General features: G+C 43.4%; 1 protein-coding gene across 2 annotated transcripts in view; it reads left to right on the forward strand.

Annotated features, from left to right (window-relative positions):
* Positions 1–18,057, forward strand: part of DOCK1 (dedicator of cytokinesis 1) — a 540,207-nt gene that overhangs the window by 70,880 nt on the left and 451,270 nt on the right. For both annotated transcript variants that reach the window (XM_025396230.1, XM_025396231.1), the window contains exons 5-10: positions 4,861–4,957; positions 7,806–7,954; positions 12,943–13,078; positions 14,284–14,441; positions 15,537–15,618; positions 16,370–16,505. In XM_025396230.1, the coding sequence (XP_025252015.1) occupies positions 4,861–4,957; positions 7,806–7,954; positions 12,943–13,078; positions 14,284–14,441; positions 15,537–15,618; positions 16,370–16,505 (758 nt within the window). The remainder of the gene's footprint in view (positions 1–4,860; positions 4,958–7,805; positions 7,955–12,942; positions 13,079–14,283; positions 14,442–15,536; positions 15,619–16,369; positions 16,506–18,057) is intronic.

Raw genomic sequence — 18,057 nt, forward strand, 5'->3', positions numbered from 1 at the left:
GGAAGAAGGAACATTAAAATGTTTTCTTTTTTTGTCTCTGCTGCATCTTCACACTCAGTTAAATATGTAAATTATAAAATTACTAATCATATGATTACTGCATAATGACATCTCTTTGGCTGATTACAAAATTGCCTTTCCAAGCACTGTACTTTTAACATACGAAAGGGACCGTTCGGGTTCCATAGTTCCATGATGCATCATTAAAACGAAGAAAATAATGGAGAGGCATGAACGATGATGACCTACAGTATGGTACTTTTTAGACAGATTAAGTGTTTTGTATGCAAAGTTTTAAAGGGAAGAAAAAGAAAGTTGAAACTTCTACTCTGTGGAAGTAACTGAATCAAGTGTGAATTTAGTGTACTTTGTATCTGCATTAGAATCCTTATACAGAGGAGACTATGATTATTTAAAAAGCACTTTGACATATACAAAAGCATATGTGTAAAATGTAATTATGAAGCATGATAGTAAAGTGGACAACAGCTTATTCTGAGTCTCAGTAAATAGAGTCACACCTAACCAGACAGGCAGACAGAGACACATTTGGTTCCTGTTTCTGAGCCTTCTGGTCCAAGGTGCCCCACTGTGGGCAAATGCATAGAGTTATGGTGAAATGAAGAGTTTAGAAACAGTTTCCCTGCTGTTGCTTTGGGTTCCCTGTGATTGTTCCCCACAGTCTTTACCTGGCTCTATCTGTCTCCCTTGCCGCGGCCACTCAAGTCTAGCTGCCCAACTGCTCTGAAGAACCCTGGCTTCAGGCTTGACAGGTGATCTCATCCCTCTTTCCTTCCAGGTCGTTGTAGACTTCCGCCTTCCCTTCTTCTCCTGGTCCTTTCCCCTTTCCAGTGCCAATGTGGACCACACTATCATCCCACCTCTGCCTGCCTTCTTGCTCTCCAAGTTTATTGTCCTGTCTCTCTTGTAGAGTCTCTCTCTTTCAGGATCTGTCTCTTGCTGCTCTTTTGCATGATCGTTCTCATATGTTCTCTGTCTTGCAGGCTGCCTTGTCAGCCCCTCTTTCTTGCATGATCTCTCTCTGGAGTGACCTGTTTCTTGGAGGCTCTGTCTTTCTCTTGCAAGGCTGTCTCTCGTGATCTCTCTCACAGTATCTCACTTGCATTGACTGTCTTGAAGGTTCTCTTTTGCTTTGTCTCTCTTGTCTCTGGACGCTGACTTCATTCATTCTCAGACATCCCAGATGATTACTCTATTCCTGTTACCACTGATTCTGTACCTGTTCCTCCATAACCAAAGCCATTCTCATTTTGTCCCCCATGCTTTTCCCGGTACTGTCATGGTTAGCAATGCCTCCTTATGTCCAGACCTCGCAGTGTCTTCTCATCCTCTGCCTCCAGAGCTCTACTGCAGCCTTGGACACTGTTGATCCCCGTTTCACTGAAAGCTCCTTTTAACTCCGATGCTCTCATCGTCTTCTTGTTATGCTGACCTACTGCTCAGGCATGTCACCATCTCCTCTGTCCCCTGTCTGCTACTCTGAGGGTGCTGTCCTAGCCTTCTCCTGTTTCTTTGTTGCCCCTCCTTGATTGGCATGGCCTCTGTTGTGTTCCCCTCTTCAGCTGATCTGTCTCTATGGGTGATGCTCACATCGGGACCTCCAGCCCCGACTTGTCTCTTGACCCCTCATTCAGTTAGGCAGCCAAGTAACTAATGAAGAGTCATCCCCACTGTTGGGTGAGCATCTGCTATGTCCTATTCGTTCTCTTCTCCAAAAAAATTATTATTACTATTTTTATTTTGTGTTGTATATTTTTGTTTTTTGAGATGGAGTCTTGCTCTGTCACCCAAGTTGAAGTGCAGTGGCGAGATCTTGGCTCACTGCAACATCCGCCTCCCAGGTTCAAGTGATTCTCCTGCCTTAACCTCCCCGGTAGCTGGGACTACAGGCATTCACCACCACGCCCAGCTAATTTTTGTGTGTGTGTTGTTTTTTTTTTTTTCAGTAGAGACGGAGTTTCACCATGTTGGCCAGGCTGGTCTTGAACTCCTGACCTTAAGTGATTCACCCGCCTTGGCCTCCCAAAGTGCTGGGATTACAGATGTGAGCCACCGTGCCCACCCAAAAAATTATTATTTTTAGATTTGACAAATAAAAATTGTATGTATTTATGGTATACAACATAATGTTTTGAAGTATGTATACATTGTGGGATGGCTAAATCAAACTAATTATGTGTGCATTACCTTACATACTTATCATTTATTTGTAGTGAGAACACTTAAAATCTACTCTCAGCAATTTCAAGTGTACAATACATTGCTATTGACTGTAGTCACCATTGCGTAGGATAGGCCTGTTGAACTTATTCCTCCTATCTAACAGAAAGTTGGTATCCCTTCGACCCAGCATCTCCCCACTGCCCTATGTCGCATTCATTCTTTTTTTGGTTTCGTTTTTTTTTGTTTTTGTTTTTGTTTTTGAGATGAAGTCTTGCTCTGTTGCCAAGGCTGGAGTGCAGTAGCATGATCTTGGCTCACTGCAACCTCTGCCTCTTGGGTTCAAGCGATTCTCCTGTTTCACCCTCCCAGGTAGCTGGGATTACAGGCGCACACCACCATGCCTGGCTAAGTTTTGTGTTTTTGGTAGAGATGGGGTTTCACCATGTTGGCCAGGCTGGCCTCGAACTCCTGACCTCAGGTGATCTACCTGCCTCAGCCTCCCGAAGTGTTATGATTACAGGCATGAGCCACTGTGCCGAGCCCCATTCATTCTTAAAGATGCTCTGCCTTGATGCTCTTTCCTTCAGTCTTACCAGCAGCCCTATGAGGCAGGCATTGTTGGGGTTATATATTCTTGAACCCTGGCGGGTGACAAGGTGGTAACAAAGATAAGACCATAAAGCCAGATCAAATGCGTTAGTGCCAGCTGGTGCGTTAATCCCAGGGACCCACTGGGCCTATCAGAAGGGAGGAACCTAAGGCGGAACCAGAACCGACAGCAGGACGTGGTACATGCACTGAGGCCCTGTTCACATGGTGGAAGGGAGGTCACTGAGCTCCAAGCTTCTCATAGCCAGTGTGAGGAGCCCCCAGTGGACTCCACCCAGGATCCACAAGATGCAAACAGCCCAGTTGTTGTTGCAGATCCTCACAGTGAGCGGAAGGAAATTTCTCCCTGCGGACTTTGTAGGGATGACACCTTAGCCTGTAATGGACCACGTTTCCATCAGCATCCTTACTGGGAAACGTGGGCACCTCCTTGGCAGGCTGGAGTGCAATGGTACAATCTTGAGTCACTGCAACTTCCGCCTCCCAGGTTTAAGTGATTCTCCTGCCTCAGCCTCCTGAGTAGCTGGGACTACAGGCGCGCCCCACCATGCCTGGCGAATTTTTTGTTTTTATTTATTTTTAGTAGAGATGGGGTTTCACCATGTTGGCCAGGCTGGTCTCTAACTCCTGATCCACCCACCTCGGCCTTCCACAGTGGTGGGATTACAGGCATGAGCCACCACGCCCAGCCTAAAGGGTCATTCTTCATGACAGTTTTCTAGGGGATGGTCTTACCTGCACCCTTCCCTCCGATGTCTGGTTCTGGAACTATCCACGAGACCACCGTTCTTTTGGGGTCCCCGTTGTCTCTTGCATTGGGATCCTCCTCTCTGCTATCAATAAGTCATTGCAGGCCTGATCCCCAATCGTGAGCCAAAGTCAGGGTTCCTTCCACAGATCTGGACTCTGTGCACATCAAGGGATGTAGGTGGAACCTATTGTAGCGTTCCTCAGGATTCCATGCTGGCCACATTCTTGCCTGTTCAGGACACACAGGCAACCTGTGGGACCGGCTAGCCTAACTACACCAGCCACAAATTCACTCTCTTCCCCCCAACCCCCGGTAGTCTGAGTCTTACTTAGCATAGTGCCTGACCCAGAGCACATGCCCAGGAAGCAACAGTTAATTTGATGAAAACCAGCACATAAATAGGTAGTGAGTTAAGAATAAGTCAAGGGGCTGGGCGTGGTAGCTCATGCCTGTAATCCCAGCACTTTGGGAGGCTGAGGTGGGTGTATCACCTGAAGTCAGGCGTTTCAAGACCAGCCTGGCCAATGTGGTGAAACCTCGTCTCTACTAAAAATACAAAAATTAGCCGGGCGTGGTGGCGGGCACCTATAATCCTTGCTACTTGGGAGGCTGAGGCAGGAGAATTGCTTGAACCCAGGAGGCAGAGATTGCAGTGAGCTAAGATTGCACCACTGCACTCCAGCCTGTGTGACAGAGCAAGACACCGTCTCAAAAAAAAGAATGAGTCAAAGGTTAACTTTTTGGGGTGGAAGAAAAAGGGTAAGAAAGAGGATACAGAGTTTGATCCAAGTTGGCATCAGATAGAGTAACCATGGACATTTGGAAGCTGTAACCTCTCATATTTCGCCAAGGATAACTGCTTCATGTATTATCATGTAATGAGTTTTATGCATGATGGAAAACGTAAAAATCATCTTAACCCAAACCTGCATTTTAATGCCACATGGACCAGCTAAATTTATGGCATCTTTAAGATAGATGGGTACACATATTATGAATATACTTTCCTTTTGCCAGACCTTGACGTTCTGTAGACTTTTAATGGAATATCATTTGCCTCCTTCATGTTACCTTGACGTATGAGGTGGATGGCTTACGTGCAGGGTAACGTATGAACCTTCCCAAGCTCTGTACAAATATAACTTGTCATTCGTAGAGACGTATGTATTTATATGTGTGAATGCAGTCTTATTTGTAGATTTTCTTCCCATTTGCTTAATACTGAGCACTATGGCCTAGTGGTGAAATTTACAGGTACAACTCACAGCAGGCAGTGAAACCGTGGACTCAGCTGCTCTTTCCTTTGTTCCTCACAGGCAACATGAAACAGTCATCCCGGGTGACCTCCCCCTCATCCAGGAAGTCACCACGACACTCCGAGAGTGGTCCACCATCTGGAGGCAGCTCTACGTGGTGAGAAAATGAGATATTCATTCAAAGCTTAGAAATAGAGAGCTTTTTTGACCCTGATTTGCCAATGGGATGATTTTCTTTCTCAGCGAACCTTAAAAGCAGAGCTTCTGAGACAGAGTTTTACTCAGCAAAGGCAAAGGAAGCGACATGACTGAGAGTTTAGCCCCTGTTGGGGGCTGTGTGCCCTTCGACCTGCCATATATTTGGGTGTATTACAGTGAGCTGTAGCGGAAGGGACTATCGGATGTGTCTTTCTTTGCATTGGAAGGAGAAATGTGGTTGTTTTTAGGCCCCTGGAACACGGGATCGGGCAGTGTGTTGATGTCACCTTTTAAACAGTAATAGGTGCTTATTTAAGGATCCAGTAGAGGGTAATTACTATTTATTTATTTATTTATTTTTGCCATTGTCTGACAGTGGGTAATACCTCTTATCATTTAAGAAAAACAGCAGAGTCTTCTAGATTTACCCGTGTTTGTGACAGGGATAGGGAAATATTTTACATTCCAGCTTCGTGTGCAATTGTCCAGTTCTCCTGATCACAGAAGAAGTCTTATTAATGCAGAGAGGTTGAAGCTCTGACATCTTCCATTTCATATTCCCTCAGGGCATTTCTTTGCACATAAATTCATATTTGCAGAAGATTACCTTTTGTTAAGCTTGTATTTCTATTCAGAGTGTTGATTTCCCATATGCTAATGTTATTATCACCAAGCCAGGGCTGTGGAAGGAAGTCGGTACGTTAATTTCTTGAGAACATAGAAAACTTCCTAAAGTCCTGCAGCTGCTTGTTGGGCAGGCTTGTTGTTTTTGATTATACAGTGGTTTCCTGTAAATGCACAGTAATAAGCAGTTGCAGTAATTGTCATCAAACGTAGTCAAAAACCTAAAAGCGTAAAGTTAGCCATGAATGTTTTGTGTAAATCTGAGCAATTCTGTAGTCAATGTTTCATCTTCAACTTAGCAATTTTTAAACAAAAATACGGCAACAAAATAAACAGGAGTTGATGCTAATAGTCAGTGGACCTCCTTCAGTCTATCACCCTAGAGTAGGTATTCTCAATGAGCACTTTCGTTTCCTTTTACAAAACTTGAATTTGCCTCTGATAGACTTACATGGTTGGATTTGTGCAAAGAAAGCCAAGCCAAAAAATGGTTATAATATTTTTCTATGGGTTGGGTGCAGTGGCTCATGCCTGTAATCCCAGCACTTTGGGAGGCTGAGGCGAATGGCTCACCTGAGGTCAGGACTTTGAGACCAGCCTGGCCAACATGGCAAAACCCCATCTCTACTAAAAATACAAAAATTAACTGGGTGTGATGGAGTACACCTGTAGTCCCAGCTACTCGGGAAGGAGAGGTAGGAGAATTGTTTGAACCTGGAAAGTGGAGGTTGCAATGAGCCAAGATCGCACCATTGCACTCCAGCCTGGGTAACAGAGTGAGACCCCTTCTCAAAAAAAAAAAAAAATCATAAGAGTTTTTGGCTCTGCTCTGTGGTCGTAGATATTAGCAAACTATTAAGGATTTTAGATAGTTGATACAGCCTTAGAGCAGTGGACAAGAGAAGGCAGTGTGGATATTAGAAACTCCTAGAAACAAGGTTAAATACCAGTGTGAGGTATGTGGTTCAGTTATGTAGAAGGGGAGCTTTTAAAAAAAGTGGCAGTGAACACAGTTAATGTTTTAAAGGGACCATGACGTTTAGATATCTTTTTTATTTATTTATTTTTTGAGACAGGGTCTTGCTCTGTCGCTCAGGCTAGACTAGAGTGGCACGATCACAGCTCCCTGCAGCCTGAACCTCCTGGGCTCAAGCGATGCTCCCACCTCAGCCTACTGGGTAGCTGGGACTACACCTGTGAGCCACCATGCTCAGCTAATTTTTTAATTTTTGAAGAGATGAGGTCTCCTTATGTTGCCCAGGCTGGTTTCCAACTCCTGGGCTCCAGCAATCCTCCCGCCTCTGCTTCCCAAAGTGCTAGGGTTATAGGCCTGAGCTCCCAAGGCCAGCAATGCTTAGAATTTTATCACATTAGGTTCCACCTAGATTTCTTTTCATGGAAAGAACCACTGAGTTATTTTCCTTCAGATAATCTCTAATCTCCTTGATCGTTGTACACTTGTAATTGCAAGCTGCAAACTGTTGCTTTTCTTTGAACCGTCAGTCCCATCAAAATTCTTAGAAAGTGGTAAGAAGTGTGAGTTTTGCATCGTATTTGCATTTTCCTTTTGTCACAGAAGCACCAAGAGCTTGTAGATTGAGATTTGGCCTCTTGCAGAAGTGTCTCTTGTGGGTTGTACACACCACAGTGTGCAGCAGCCAGCCCAGAGTGGAATGCTTCTTCTTCCCTATAGTTCAGCTGAGAGCAAGGCCGAGGAGTTCAGGTTCTCAGTGTGCTGAGAAGGGTCCAGGGTGCAGGGTGTTCTGAAGACCATATGCAGGTTGTAGGATTTAGATCTTTAGGCTCAGACTAATTCTGGAGGAGCTTTAAGAGTTGCCCGTCTCTGATCCAGATGCAGGAAGCTCACGAGCAGGTGTTGACGTTCAAGGTCTAGCCCGTGTTGGGATCACTTTTTTGCTTCAGTGGCACGTAGAATGTTGGACGAAATCTTGGGGATTATGCATTACTTTTTATTCTTTTAATATTTTAATGTCTCATGGAAAACCAAATCCAAATAATATGTTTCAGTGTATGCTGAAAGCACCTTTTAATTCAACATTAACTAAATCTCATGATCTAGTGCTTATACCTCATGTGTATTTGAAGAGATATCCATTCTCTACCATCTTCACAATGCTGTTTTATAACAAAATCTTTATGATTGGGTTTTTCCCCCCGTATAGCAAGATAACAGGGAGATGTTTCGAAGTGTGCGGCACATGATCTATGACCTTATTGAATGGCGATCACAAATTCTTTCTGGAACTCTGCCGCAGGATGAGCTCAAAGAACTGAAGAAGAAGGTCACAGCCAAGATTGATTATGGAAACAGGTTTGTTTATTTGAAAGATGATTTCACGCTTAAATTATCCAATGTAATAACATCACTATAAGCCTTCAAGAGACCGAGATCACATTTTATCATAAAACAAAATTTCTACTCTCAAAATAATGGCATGTTTTTCATTTTGAAAAGGATGAGGTATTTTCCACTGGATTCTGAACAGGGGAATTTTGTGAGCCATTCTTGAAACCTTGTCATTATTCAAGGGATAGAGCCAAGAAGCCAGGGAGCCTGTCGTTTTCACCGTTCTGGAGGGAACCGTATCATTACTCCCGTAGCAAGGAACTTTTACTTTCTGATCATAGTTTTTGATGTTGAGTCCAGATCTGGCGGGGCCTTGTGTAGTGACAAGCAACAGGTTTCTTTCCGTGGAATCCAAAGTTCTGAGAGTCGGAGTGGACATTAGATCACTGGAAAGTTTGTCACCTGTGTAGGCTTGCCAGATTTCACAAACAGAAATACAGCCCAGTTAAATTTCACTGCAGTAAACAACAAATAGTTGCTTTGTGCAATTATGTCTCTTGCCAGAGCAAGAGCTGTTCCCATCCACAGCAGGCATCCCCCCAGCTCTGCATGAGTGCCTTTAGTGCTCACCCCTGCCTCCAGCTGTACCTTCTAGTGTTAGCACGTGTTTTTTGACGCTGAAAGGAAACAAGCTGCTCTGATCCTAATTCTGCTGGGTCCTGTAACTAGAATGAGGCCAAGACCTTTTCCACCTGATAATATTTGGTTTTTCATAGAATAGCGGAACTGTAAGAAGCCTTAAAAAGTATCTGGCCACATGGTTCCCAAATGCTCTTCTATATCAGAATCACTTGGATAGCTGTTGAATTATAGAATCTCGAAACCTATCCCTTAAGGCTCTGATTTGTGATATCTGGGATGCTGGCTGGAAATCTCAAGTTTTTTTGTTTTGTTTTATTATTATTATTATTTTTTGAGATGGAGTTTCGCCCTTGTTGCCCAGGCTGGAGTGCAGTGGTGTGATCTTGGCTCACCACAACCTCTGCCTCCCAGGTTGAAGTGATTCTCCTGCTTCAGCCTCCCAAGTAGCTGGGATTACAGGCATGCACCACCACTCCTGACTAATTTTGTATTTTTGGTAGAGATGGAGTTTCTCCATGTTGGTCAGGCTGGTCTCAAACTCCCGACCTCAGGTGATCCGCCCGCCTCAGCATCCCAAAGTACCGGGATTACAGGCGTGAGCCACTGCGCCCGGCCGGAAGTCTCCGTTTTTAAAAATAGAGTGGGGTTGTGCTGGACAGCAGATTTGGAAAACTTCTGGTTTAATTCAACCCCCTCATTTTGCACACTGGAATGTGGAAGTCAGAAAAGAGAAAGGGCTTGCTTCCAGCCACTCAGCAGAAAGGAGTCCGGGTAAATCAAAGAACCTTTCTGTAAAATCAGAATTATCACATAATTTTCTGGTAATTTATGTTTTGAAGTGTGAAAAATGTCTTAAAGCAACGTTATGAGCAAGATGTAGGGTTTGGATTAGAAATGCCGTAGGAGAAGGTTTTTTTTTTTTCCGGAAAGCCTGAGATATTAGCTATTATTGCAGTAAAACCCACTTCAAGACCACCTGCTTAAAAAAGCAGACTTTTGGAGCTTTGATTTGATTTTCTATTCGAGTATCATAATTTAAACTTACGTTCAGAGACCACCTGCTTAATTTGGCTGCAGGAAGCTAGCAAAGTACATTGTATCATGGAAAAATGTAGTTAAGGAAGGAAGTGTTTCCAAATACAATTTACTACTTTGATAGGAAATACAGTCCTTAATAAGACGGTTTTTTTTTGCCCAAGGATCTCCAGCCTCCTCCATAATTTCTCCAAAGCCCAGCACCCTGCATATATCTTCCTAGTGCTTCCTTCAGAAAACCTATATGATGCAAAATGATATCACAGTGTTGAATGTTTGGTTTTAAGGTGGGTGGATTTAATAAGGAAAAGTGTTTTGTGTCTTTTTCATTCATTGCTTAGGCATTCTTGCCTTTGAAATTTATTTTTAACCCGGGTGGAGGGGTTTGGAGAGCTATTTGAGAATGTGATGAAGGTCTTGGACCATATCGCTAGAAAAATGCACATATACAATACACACATACAGGCACACAGACCTCCCAACACAGACACACACACACACACACATACACACACACACACAGAGTTCTACACATGATTTCAGGTTGGGTGGGGGGCTCCCCACTGTCCTCATAGGTGCCTTAGGTTTCCATGGGCTTCATCTCTCCATTGCCTTGTTGTGGTAAGTTGCACCTTCATAATGGAAACTCACTCTGATTCAGAACCAGCTGCATACTGTTTGCTGAGAATAATGCGTAGAAGGGTTGACCGGACAAGCCACTTCGTGTGACGGTTTGCATGTGGCATTCTAGAAGGAGCATGGCTCTGCCATTGGAGAGTTCTGACACAGCCCAGGCTTTTGGAATAAATAACTTCTCCGAGCTTAGGGTTCCTCCTTTGTGCAATGGGTCTGACCATCTGCCCTGGCAGGTGTGAGGTGATGACATGGCAGGACGTGCATAGCAGGCTGGCACAGGGCCATCCTCTCGTGTTCCCGGAGGGACCCCAATTCTGCGTGGCCTGTAGGACCTACTGGCTGGGCTTCCTAAGCTGGTGCTTTGTAGCTACCCTGGCACCAGCAGTGACGTGCCCATACCAGAACTAACCATGCCTACACTAGAAGTGACCACGCCGCCACGAACATTGGCCGAACCCACAGTAGTACTGACTCTATCCACGCATTACTGACCCCTGCCCACACCAGTACAAACCATGCCCACACCGTCTGACCCTGCCTCTACCAGCACGTTCCTAGGGCTAGTTCGGGGATAGGTTAAGGAGTAGTATTTGGGAGGGAGGAGCTTGCCTTGTTAGTGAGACATGTTACAAAGATAACTAATGAGACCTTAAAATGCTTTTTACATTTTCTCCAGATGTCTTTCTGTTGGTCTTGAGGCACCCCGCTTACACTGCAGCCACCGAGGCTGTTTTCATGCAGTGCAAAAAGCCTCTATTTGTTTAAAGTCTGTTTACCCTGATGCTGTTGACAGGCCCCGTTGGTCCTCCTGCTTCACCGTCAGTGGAATTTGCTCAATAGATATTAAAAGGAAAAAATGAGTTTTCTGTATTTGCCTTCCCAGTGGTACAGTGCTTGAGCAAAACTCCAAAGACTAAATATGTTTGAGCTGCTGGCAGACTCATATCTGACTTTAAGGTGTGTGACCTCAAGACTCGAAGTCTCAGGGTGGTTTTTCTAAATGGGGCATTTATGGGCAATTCCACTTTCCTCTTTAATTTGTAACTATAAAGATGTTCTCTAATTGAAATTTATCATTCTTTTTTTCCTTTTTTTTTTTTTTTTTGAGACGGAGTCTCGCTCTGTTGCCCGGGCTGGAGTGCAGTGGCCGGATCTCAGCTCACTGCAAGCTCCACCTCCCGGGTTTACGCCATTCTCCTGCCTCAGCCTCCTGTGTAGCTGGGACTACAGGCGCCCGCCACCTCGCCCAGCTAGTTTTTTTGTATTTTTTTAGTAGAGACGGGGTTTCACCGTGTTAGCCAGGATGGTCTCGATCTCCTGACTTCGTGATCTGCCCGTCTCAACCTCCCAAAGGAAATTTATCATTCTTTCAAATGACCCTCTTTCCTTTTTCATATTGTTAAAAAAGCCCGCCTCCATCGGCTTGTTAATTACAGGAATATAAAATCCCAACGGCAGGGTAAGAGGCATCTACGGTTAAATTTCTGCCCTTAGACCTGCATGTTTTGTGAACAAGAAACCCAGAACCTACTGCCAGATCACGACGCTTGATCTCTTTTGTTACACAACTGCCTGTGTTCTTTAAACAAAAACTGTGGTAAAAATCACCTTATAATTTTGTTGGATTTGAGGAATCAGAGACAGTGTTCCCCAAAATATGTACTCTTATAGACTGGACAGATTTATTAGCCAGATGTTGCTTGTGTTTTTAGTTGGCGACTGCATTTAGCCATCTGGCCAGGAAGTTGCTTAACCTTGTTGTAGATAATGTCCATATGTTTGGTGTTCACATACAATAGAACATCTGTATTGAAAATCTTCCTGTGGCCTCATGTAAGGACTAGAAACTGACTCGAAGTAGAAGGGGAGACATGCAGGGGACCCTGCCGGGGTCAGTGGGGAGTAAATAAGGTGGTGGGAAGATCTCTCCTCCAAGTTTTCTTCCCTCTCTCCTTCCTCAACTCTGTGATGTCACAACTGCCAGCTCTGCGTTTGGGTTGATGGATGTATACGTGATTGCATATATATGTGAATATGTGTGTGTATATATGTAGTGTGCTTTAGGCTAGGTGTGCTGGCTCATGCCTGTAATCCCAACACTTTGGGAGGCCGCGGTGGGTGGATCACCTGAGGTCAGGAGTTGAGACCAGCCTGGCTAACATGGTGAAACCTCATCTCTACTAAAAATACAAAAATTAGCCGGGTGTGGTGGCACACGCCTGTAATCCCAGCTACTTGGGAGGCTGAGGCAGGAGAATCTCTTGAACCTGGGACCAGAGGTTGCAGTGAGCCAAGATTGTGCCACTGCACTGTAGCCTGGGCGACAAGAACAAGACTCTGTCTTAAAAAAAAAAAAAAAAGTATGCCTTCAAACTTTTCATATTTTACATAATAATTAGTAATACATACTTCACTTGGGCCTTGTAGATCTGTAAAACTTTTCATTGGAAGACAAAGCCACTGCTGATTGCAATGGAAGTAAAAATTGAGGAATTTTTTTTTTTTTTTTTACTTCTCCCGAGGTGACACATTTTGAGCTAAAGAAAGCAGCCTCCAAGAATTTCATATTCCTAATATTTGTGGGCAAGCCTGACTTTCTAGGATGTTTTTACCTGCCCAGTTGCTGTGGTGGGAGTTGTGCTAGAAAATTCAACCTCCTTGGTCTGTGTCCATGAACTTCTAAATTCTTACTGTTCTAGAATTCTAGATTTGGACCTGGTGGTTAGAGATGAAGACGGGAATATTTTGGATCCAGAATTAACTAGCACGATTAGTCTCTTCAGAGCTCATGAAATAGCTTCTAAACAAGTGGAGGAAAGGTTACAAGAAGAAAAGGTAAGTTTGACTCTCTGTAATATGCCTTTTACATTTGGAACACGTTTTCGCAGTAATAGGTTTTCAACGTTAGTACAATATCAGTCAAGCCCAGAATTTTCACTAAGAAAGAACCTGAAAAGGAGTAGCTGTGGAGTGTGTGTCCTACAGCCATGAGTGGAACGGAGCCTGGTGGCACAGGATGTCACCCATGACATGAAAGGGGATTGGACAGCATTGTGTTTCATCTTAGGGGACAGGATCCTAATGATGTTGATTTTGTGTTCTCATCTGTCAAATGGGACACAAGACTTGATTCTGCATTTCCTCTCTGTTAATGGTAGGCAGGTTATGTATTCAAGCTCACTGAGGGCAGACAGCACACGTCTTACTGGTTTTTCATCTTCTGTGATCTTTAATGGTATCATGTATGCATTAGCCTATTCTCTCCTTACTATAAGGAAGTGCCTGAGACTGGGTAATTTATAAAGAAAAGAGATTTAATTGGCTCATGGTTCTGCAGACTGTATAGGAAGGAGAGTGGCTTCTGGGGAGGCCTCAGGAATCTTACACTTATGGCGGAAGGCGAAGTGGGAGCCAGCACTTCACATGGGTAGAGCAGGAGGAAGAGAGAGGGTGTACAGGGGTGCTACACGCTACGCTTTTAAACAACCAGATCTGTGAGAACTCACCATCATAAGGACAGCACTGAGGGGATGGTGCTAAACCATTCATGAACAATCCACCCATGATCCAGTCACCTCCCACCTCCCATACACACACATACACACAGTAGATATTCAAAACTGATTGAATAATTGAATCATCTGTTAATTCAGCAAGTATTTACTGAGCATCTACTGTGTACCAAATGTTGAAGACATAATGATAAATGAGACAGATGTCCTTGGAGGGTTTAGTCTAATGAGGGAACAAAAAATTAAATAACTACACATATAATAATTATTTTGATTTATTGGTTGGACACCTGAAAGTTTTGTATCTTCGAAAATAGCACAACAATTGCACGGGATACGATTTTTTTGTCTGTTGTGTGAATGCATGATTTAAGAATGTGCAGGGGAGATAAGAAGGTGACTGCACCAATGGCTTTGCTGGGTTATGCCAATGAATTATTACCATTTTCTATTCTGTAGGGAATAAAGAAAGCAAGTGTTAGTGATGAGCGTTGCTGGGGTTGACTTTCTGTTTCCTTCCATTCACAGTCTCAAAAGCAGAACATAGATATTAACAGACAAGCCAAGTTTGCTGCAACCCCTTCTCTGGCCTTGTTTGTGAACCTCAAAAACGTGGTTTGTAAAATAGGAGAAGATGCGGAAGTCCTCATGTCTCTGTATGACCCTGTGGAGTCCAAGTTCATCAGGTAGGTGAAATTTCTTGGCGGCTGTCTTTCCTCTTTGGTTGGTGTTAGGAACGTGGGATCAGAACCACTGACGCGCGCCATTCATGCCGAGAGGCCCCGGATGAATGGCTGCTGGACACGACCAAGCAGCCGAGCCAAGAGCTGTCTTGGGCAGTGTGATGGCAGCCAGTTTGGGCTCTGGGTCAGGGTGAACCTTCTCGCGTGTAGATTGCTATTTGCTCATAAAGTTATAGCAATTGCAGGTACACTCTGTAGAGTGCAGCTGAAGATTGAAGTAATACTTTGTTTCCTAAGTTGTCTTCATAAGATTTTATGTACCCTGGTCCCTCAAATATCACTATTTCCATTTTTCAAAATTTGGTTTCTTTGAATGCCATTTCTGTGACTTTCATCCTGTTGTTTTTTCTGCAAGATGATTGACTGGAATGCATCATTTAGAATGGTGCCTGCCACATACAGACTGTCAATTAATATTTGTTAAATGAAAACACTGTAAGTCTGTTATTCCTGCTTAGCCTTCAGTATAACTTTCTCTTTGCCCAGATGGAAACACTGTGGTTCAATTATGTATGAATTGTGTGTGTGTCTGTGTATATGCTAAAACTCGAGGATCTTCACTGGTATTATTCAAAATTTGAAAACTCAGTGTATGAATGATACAGAAAAATATGAGTGGATTTTATTCTCACTTCTGGTAAAGACTTTGTTTCCTCTTGACATGGGATGCAGTTTTTATTTTACAGTGTATTTGGTTTGTCATAGGTTTTGAAATAAACGTGCATTGTGCTGAATTTTATAGTATTGTCATTCTAAATGAACAAATAGGCTCAAAAAAAAAAAAGCAACTTAGAAATACCATTTGCAAGTAGTTCCATTACAGTGACAACCCAAGACATCCCACATTAAAACTTGGCAGGGTTTTTCTGCTGTGGATGTTAATTGATGAGTAGCTGTATGTGCTATTTTTGATATTTATAAACTCATAGTTGTCTGTATAGTGCACCTACGTGGTATTAATTATGAAGCAATGTGGATGTACATTTGGTACTCTGTTATTTGGAAAATTAACTTGCTTTTATTTCTCCCTTTTTCAAGTGAAAACTACCTGGTTCGCTGGTCCAGTTCAGGATTACCTAAAGACATCGACAGATTACATAATTTGCGAGCTGTGTTTACTGTAAGTGCACGCAAAGATGTTTGGTTGAATTGGCCGCCATTCTAATGACTACTTTTAGTGATTTCTCTCGGCCTTCCTGCCACACTAGAACATGGGTCCCTGGGATGCCTGTAATATTGGTTAATTTAGTATTACTAAGTAGAGTGCCTTTCCAGAAATCTTTTGAGTCTCTAGCCACCCTTAGAATGACCGTGACAAAGATTTACCCCATTACCATGGAATGTGCCTCTTAAATGTATATCTTTTTGTTTTGTTTTGTTTTTTTTTCCTCCAGACGGAGTCTTGCTCTGTCACCCAGGCTGGAGTGCAATGGTGTGATCTCGGCTCACTGCAACCTACACCTCCTGGGTTCAAGCAATTCTCCTGCCTCAGCCTCCCGAGTAGCTGGGATTACAGGCACACACCACCACACCTGGCTAATTTTTTGTATTTTTAGTAGAGATGGGGTTTCCCCATGTTGGCCAGGCTGATCTCGAACTCCTGACCTTGTCATCCACCCTCCTCGGCCTCCCAAAGTGCTGGGATTACAGGTGTGAGCCACTGCACCCAGCCCTTAAATGTGTATCTTAAGCTCACTTAACAGTAATTGATTATTGTTATTAAATTCCTTTCTATCTTATGAATAACTGATTAAAATTATAAAAATGGGTCTGAGAAAAGAGTCTCAATCCATTTTTTTACTGTCCTTTTCATTGAAACTTGCATTGAATAATGGCTCTCCAAAATAATTTATGGAAACTAATATTTCTAGGACCTCGGAAGCAAAGACCTGAAAAGGGAGAAAATCAGTTTTGTCTGTCAGATTGTTCGCGTGGGTCGCATGGAGCTGAGGGACAACAATACCAGGAAACTGACTTCGGGGTTGCGGCGACCTTTTGGAGTGGCTGGTAATCCATTTCTCTGTGTTTCCTTGAGAGTTTCAGATCTTCACAGTCACTTTCAAAAGAACCACTGCTGAATGTTGATTGGTCAATGGGCAGCTTTGATTTATAAGCTTTTCTGCTGGAGAGAAAAAATATATTTATTAGTTATTTTCATTGTGGCTTCCAGTTGACCTGCTAGGCTCAGGATGTTCTAAAGTTTCAGATGTAAATCATATATTTGGTTTTAAAGTGGATCTCATCTTTCCCTGGGAGAGATCCTGACCCATATTCTCAGTCTGTAGGGAAGCCAGTCAGTGGAGGGTTTCAGGTCTTGGTGATGGACATCAGAATGGATTTGTGCAGGACAGTCAAAGCAACGAAGGGGAGGAAAGAAAGCAAACCGTGAAGAGGACGCAGTTAGCTTCATATTGTTGCTCTTCCTGCGCCACGTGGGTGCGCTTCCTCCGCCACGTGGGTGCGCTTCCACCGCCACGTGGGTGCGCTTCCTCCGCCACGTTGGTGTTCTTCGTTGGCCATGTTGGTGCTCTTCCTCTGCCGTGCTGGTGCTCTGTTATTTTTGGTGACAGCACGAGGAATGTGAAAGACCAATTATCTCTGTTGAGGAAAGATAAAGGCATACCAGGAAGTTCTAATTATTTGCCCTATTTCAATGTCACTCTCATGTTTCATAGTTTTGGGAAGTGGTTTTCTCTCTTTAATGGTTGCTACAATTTCATTACTTAGCACTCTGATATTTATTTTATGTTTGTGATTTTTGGGATTCATGTGAATATTCATGTGGGAAAGGTTCCTGATTCTTGACACACAGCTGGATTTTTTGTATGAACAGCCGTGGAAGACGTTCTTTGCCTTGGCTACCAGGAAACTCTGAACTTAGTCCATTCCCCCCCTGCCTTTTAAATAAACATTATTTTTAGAAAGGTTTTAGGTTCAAGCAAAATTGAACAGAAAATATAGACAGTTCCTATATATTTCTCCTTCCTTCCCCCTGCGTCCCCATTATCAATATCCCCCATAGATTGGTACATTGTTTGCAGTTGGTGAACCACATTGACACATCGTCGTCCTGTGAAGTCCGTAGTTTATGTTAGTGTTCATTCTTGATGTTGTGCCTTGTGTGGGTTTCGACAGTTGAATAATACTGTATATTCCCCATTGTAGTGCCACTGGGTAGCTTCACCATCCTAAAATTCATATGTGCTCTGCCTGGAATTTTTGGAAAAATATTTCAAGTCATTTAAATGATTTACTATATCATAAGAAGTAAGCCATAGCAGTGATATAGACATAATGAGAGCAGCATATTAATTCAGTTTACTTGAATTCAGTTTACCCATAGAGCTAACTAACGGAGTGTTCCAATGATTTTACCATTTGTGAGTGAAATGGTGAGGGTGAGGTTTTCTTTCTGAAGTCCCCCCAACCTTGGGCTGGGGAAATCCTTTTGCATTTTCATCTCTCTGTCTTTTTGTTTTTAAGAGACAGAGTCTAACTCTGTCACCCAGGCTGTGTGATCACAGCTCACTGCTGCCCTGACCTCCTGGGCTCAAGTGAT

This window comes from Theropithecus gelada, chromosome 9 (assembly GCF_003255815.1).
Source record: "Theropithecus gelada isolate Dixy chromosome 9, Tgel_1.0, whole genome shotgun sequence".
Classification (NCBI taxonomy): Eukaryota; Metazoa; Chordata; class Mammalia; order Primates; family Cercopithecidae; genus Theropithecus; species Theropithecus gelada.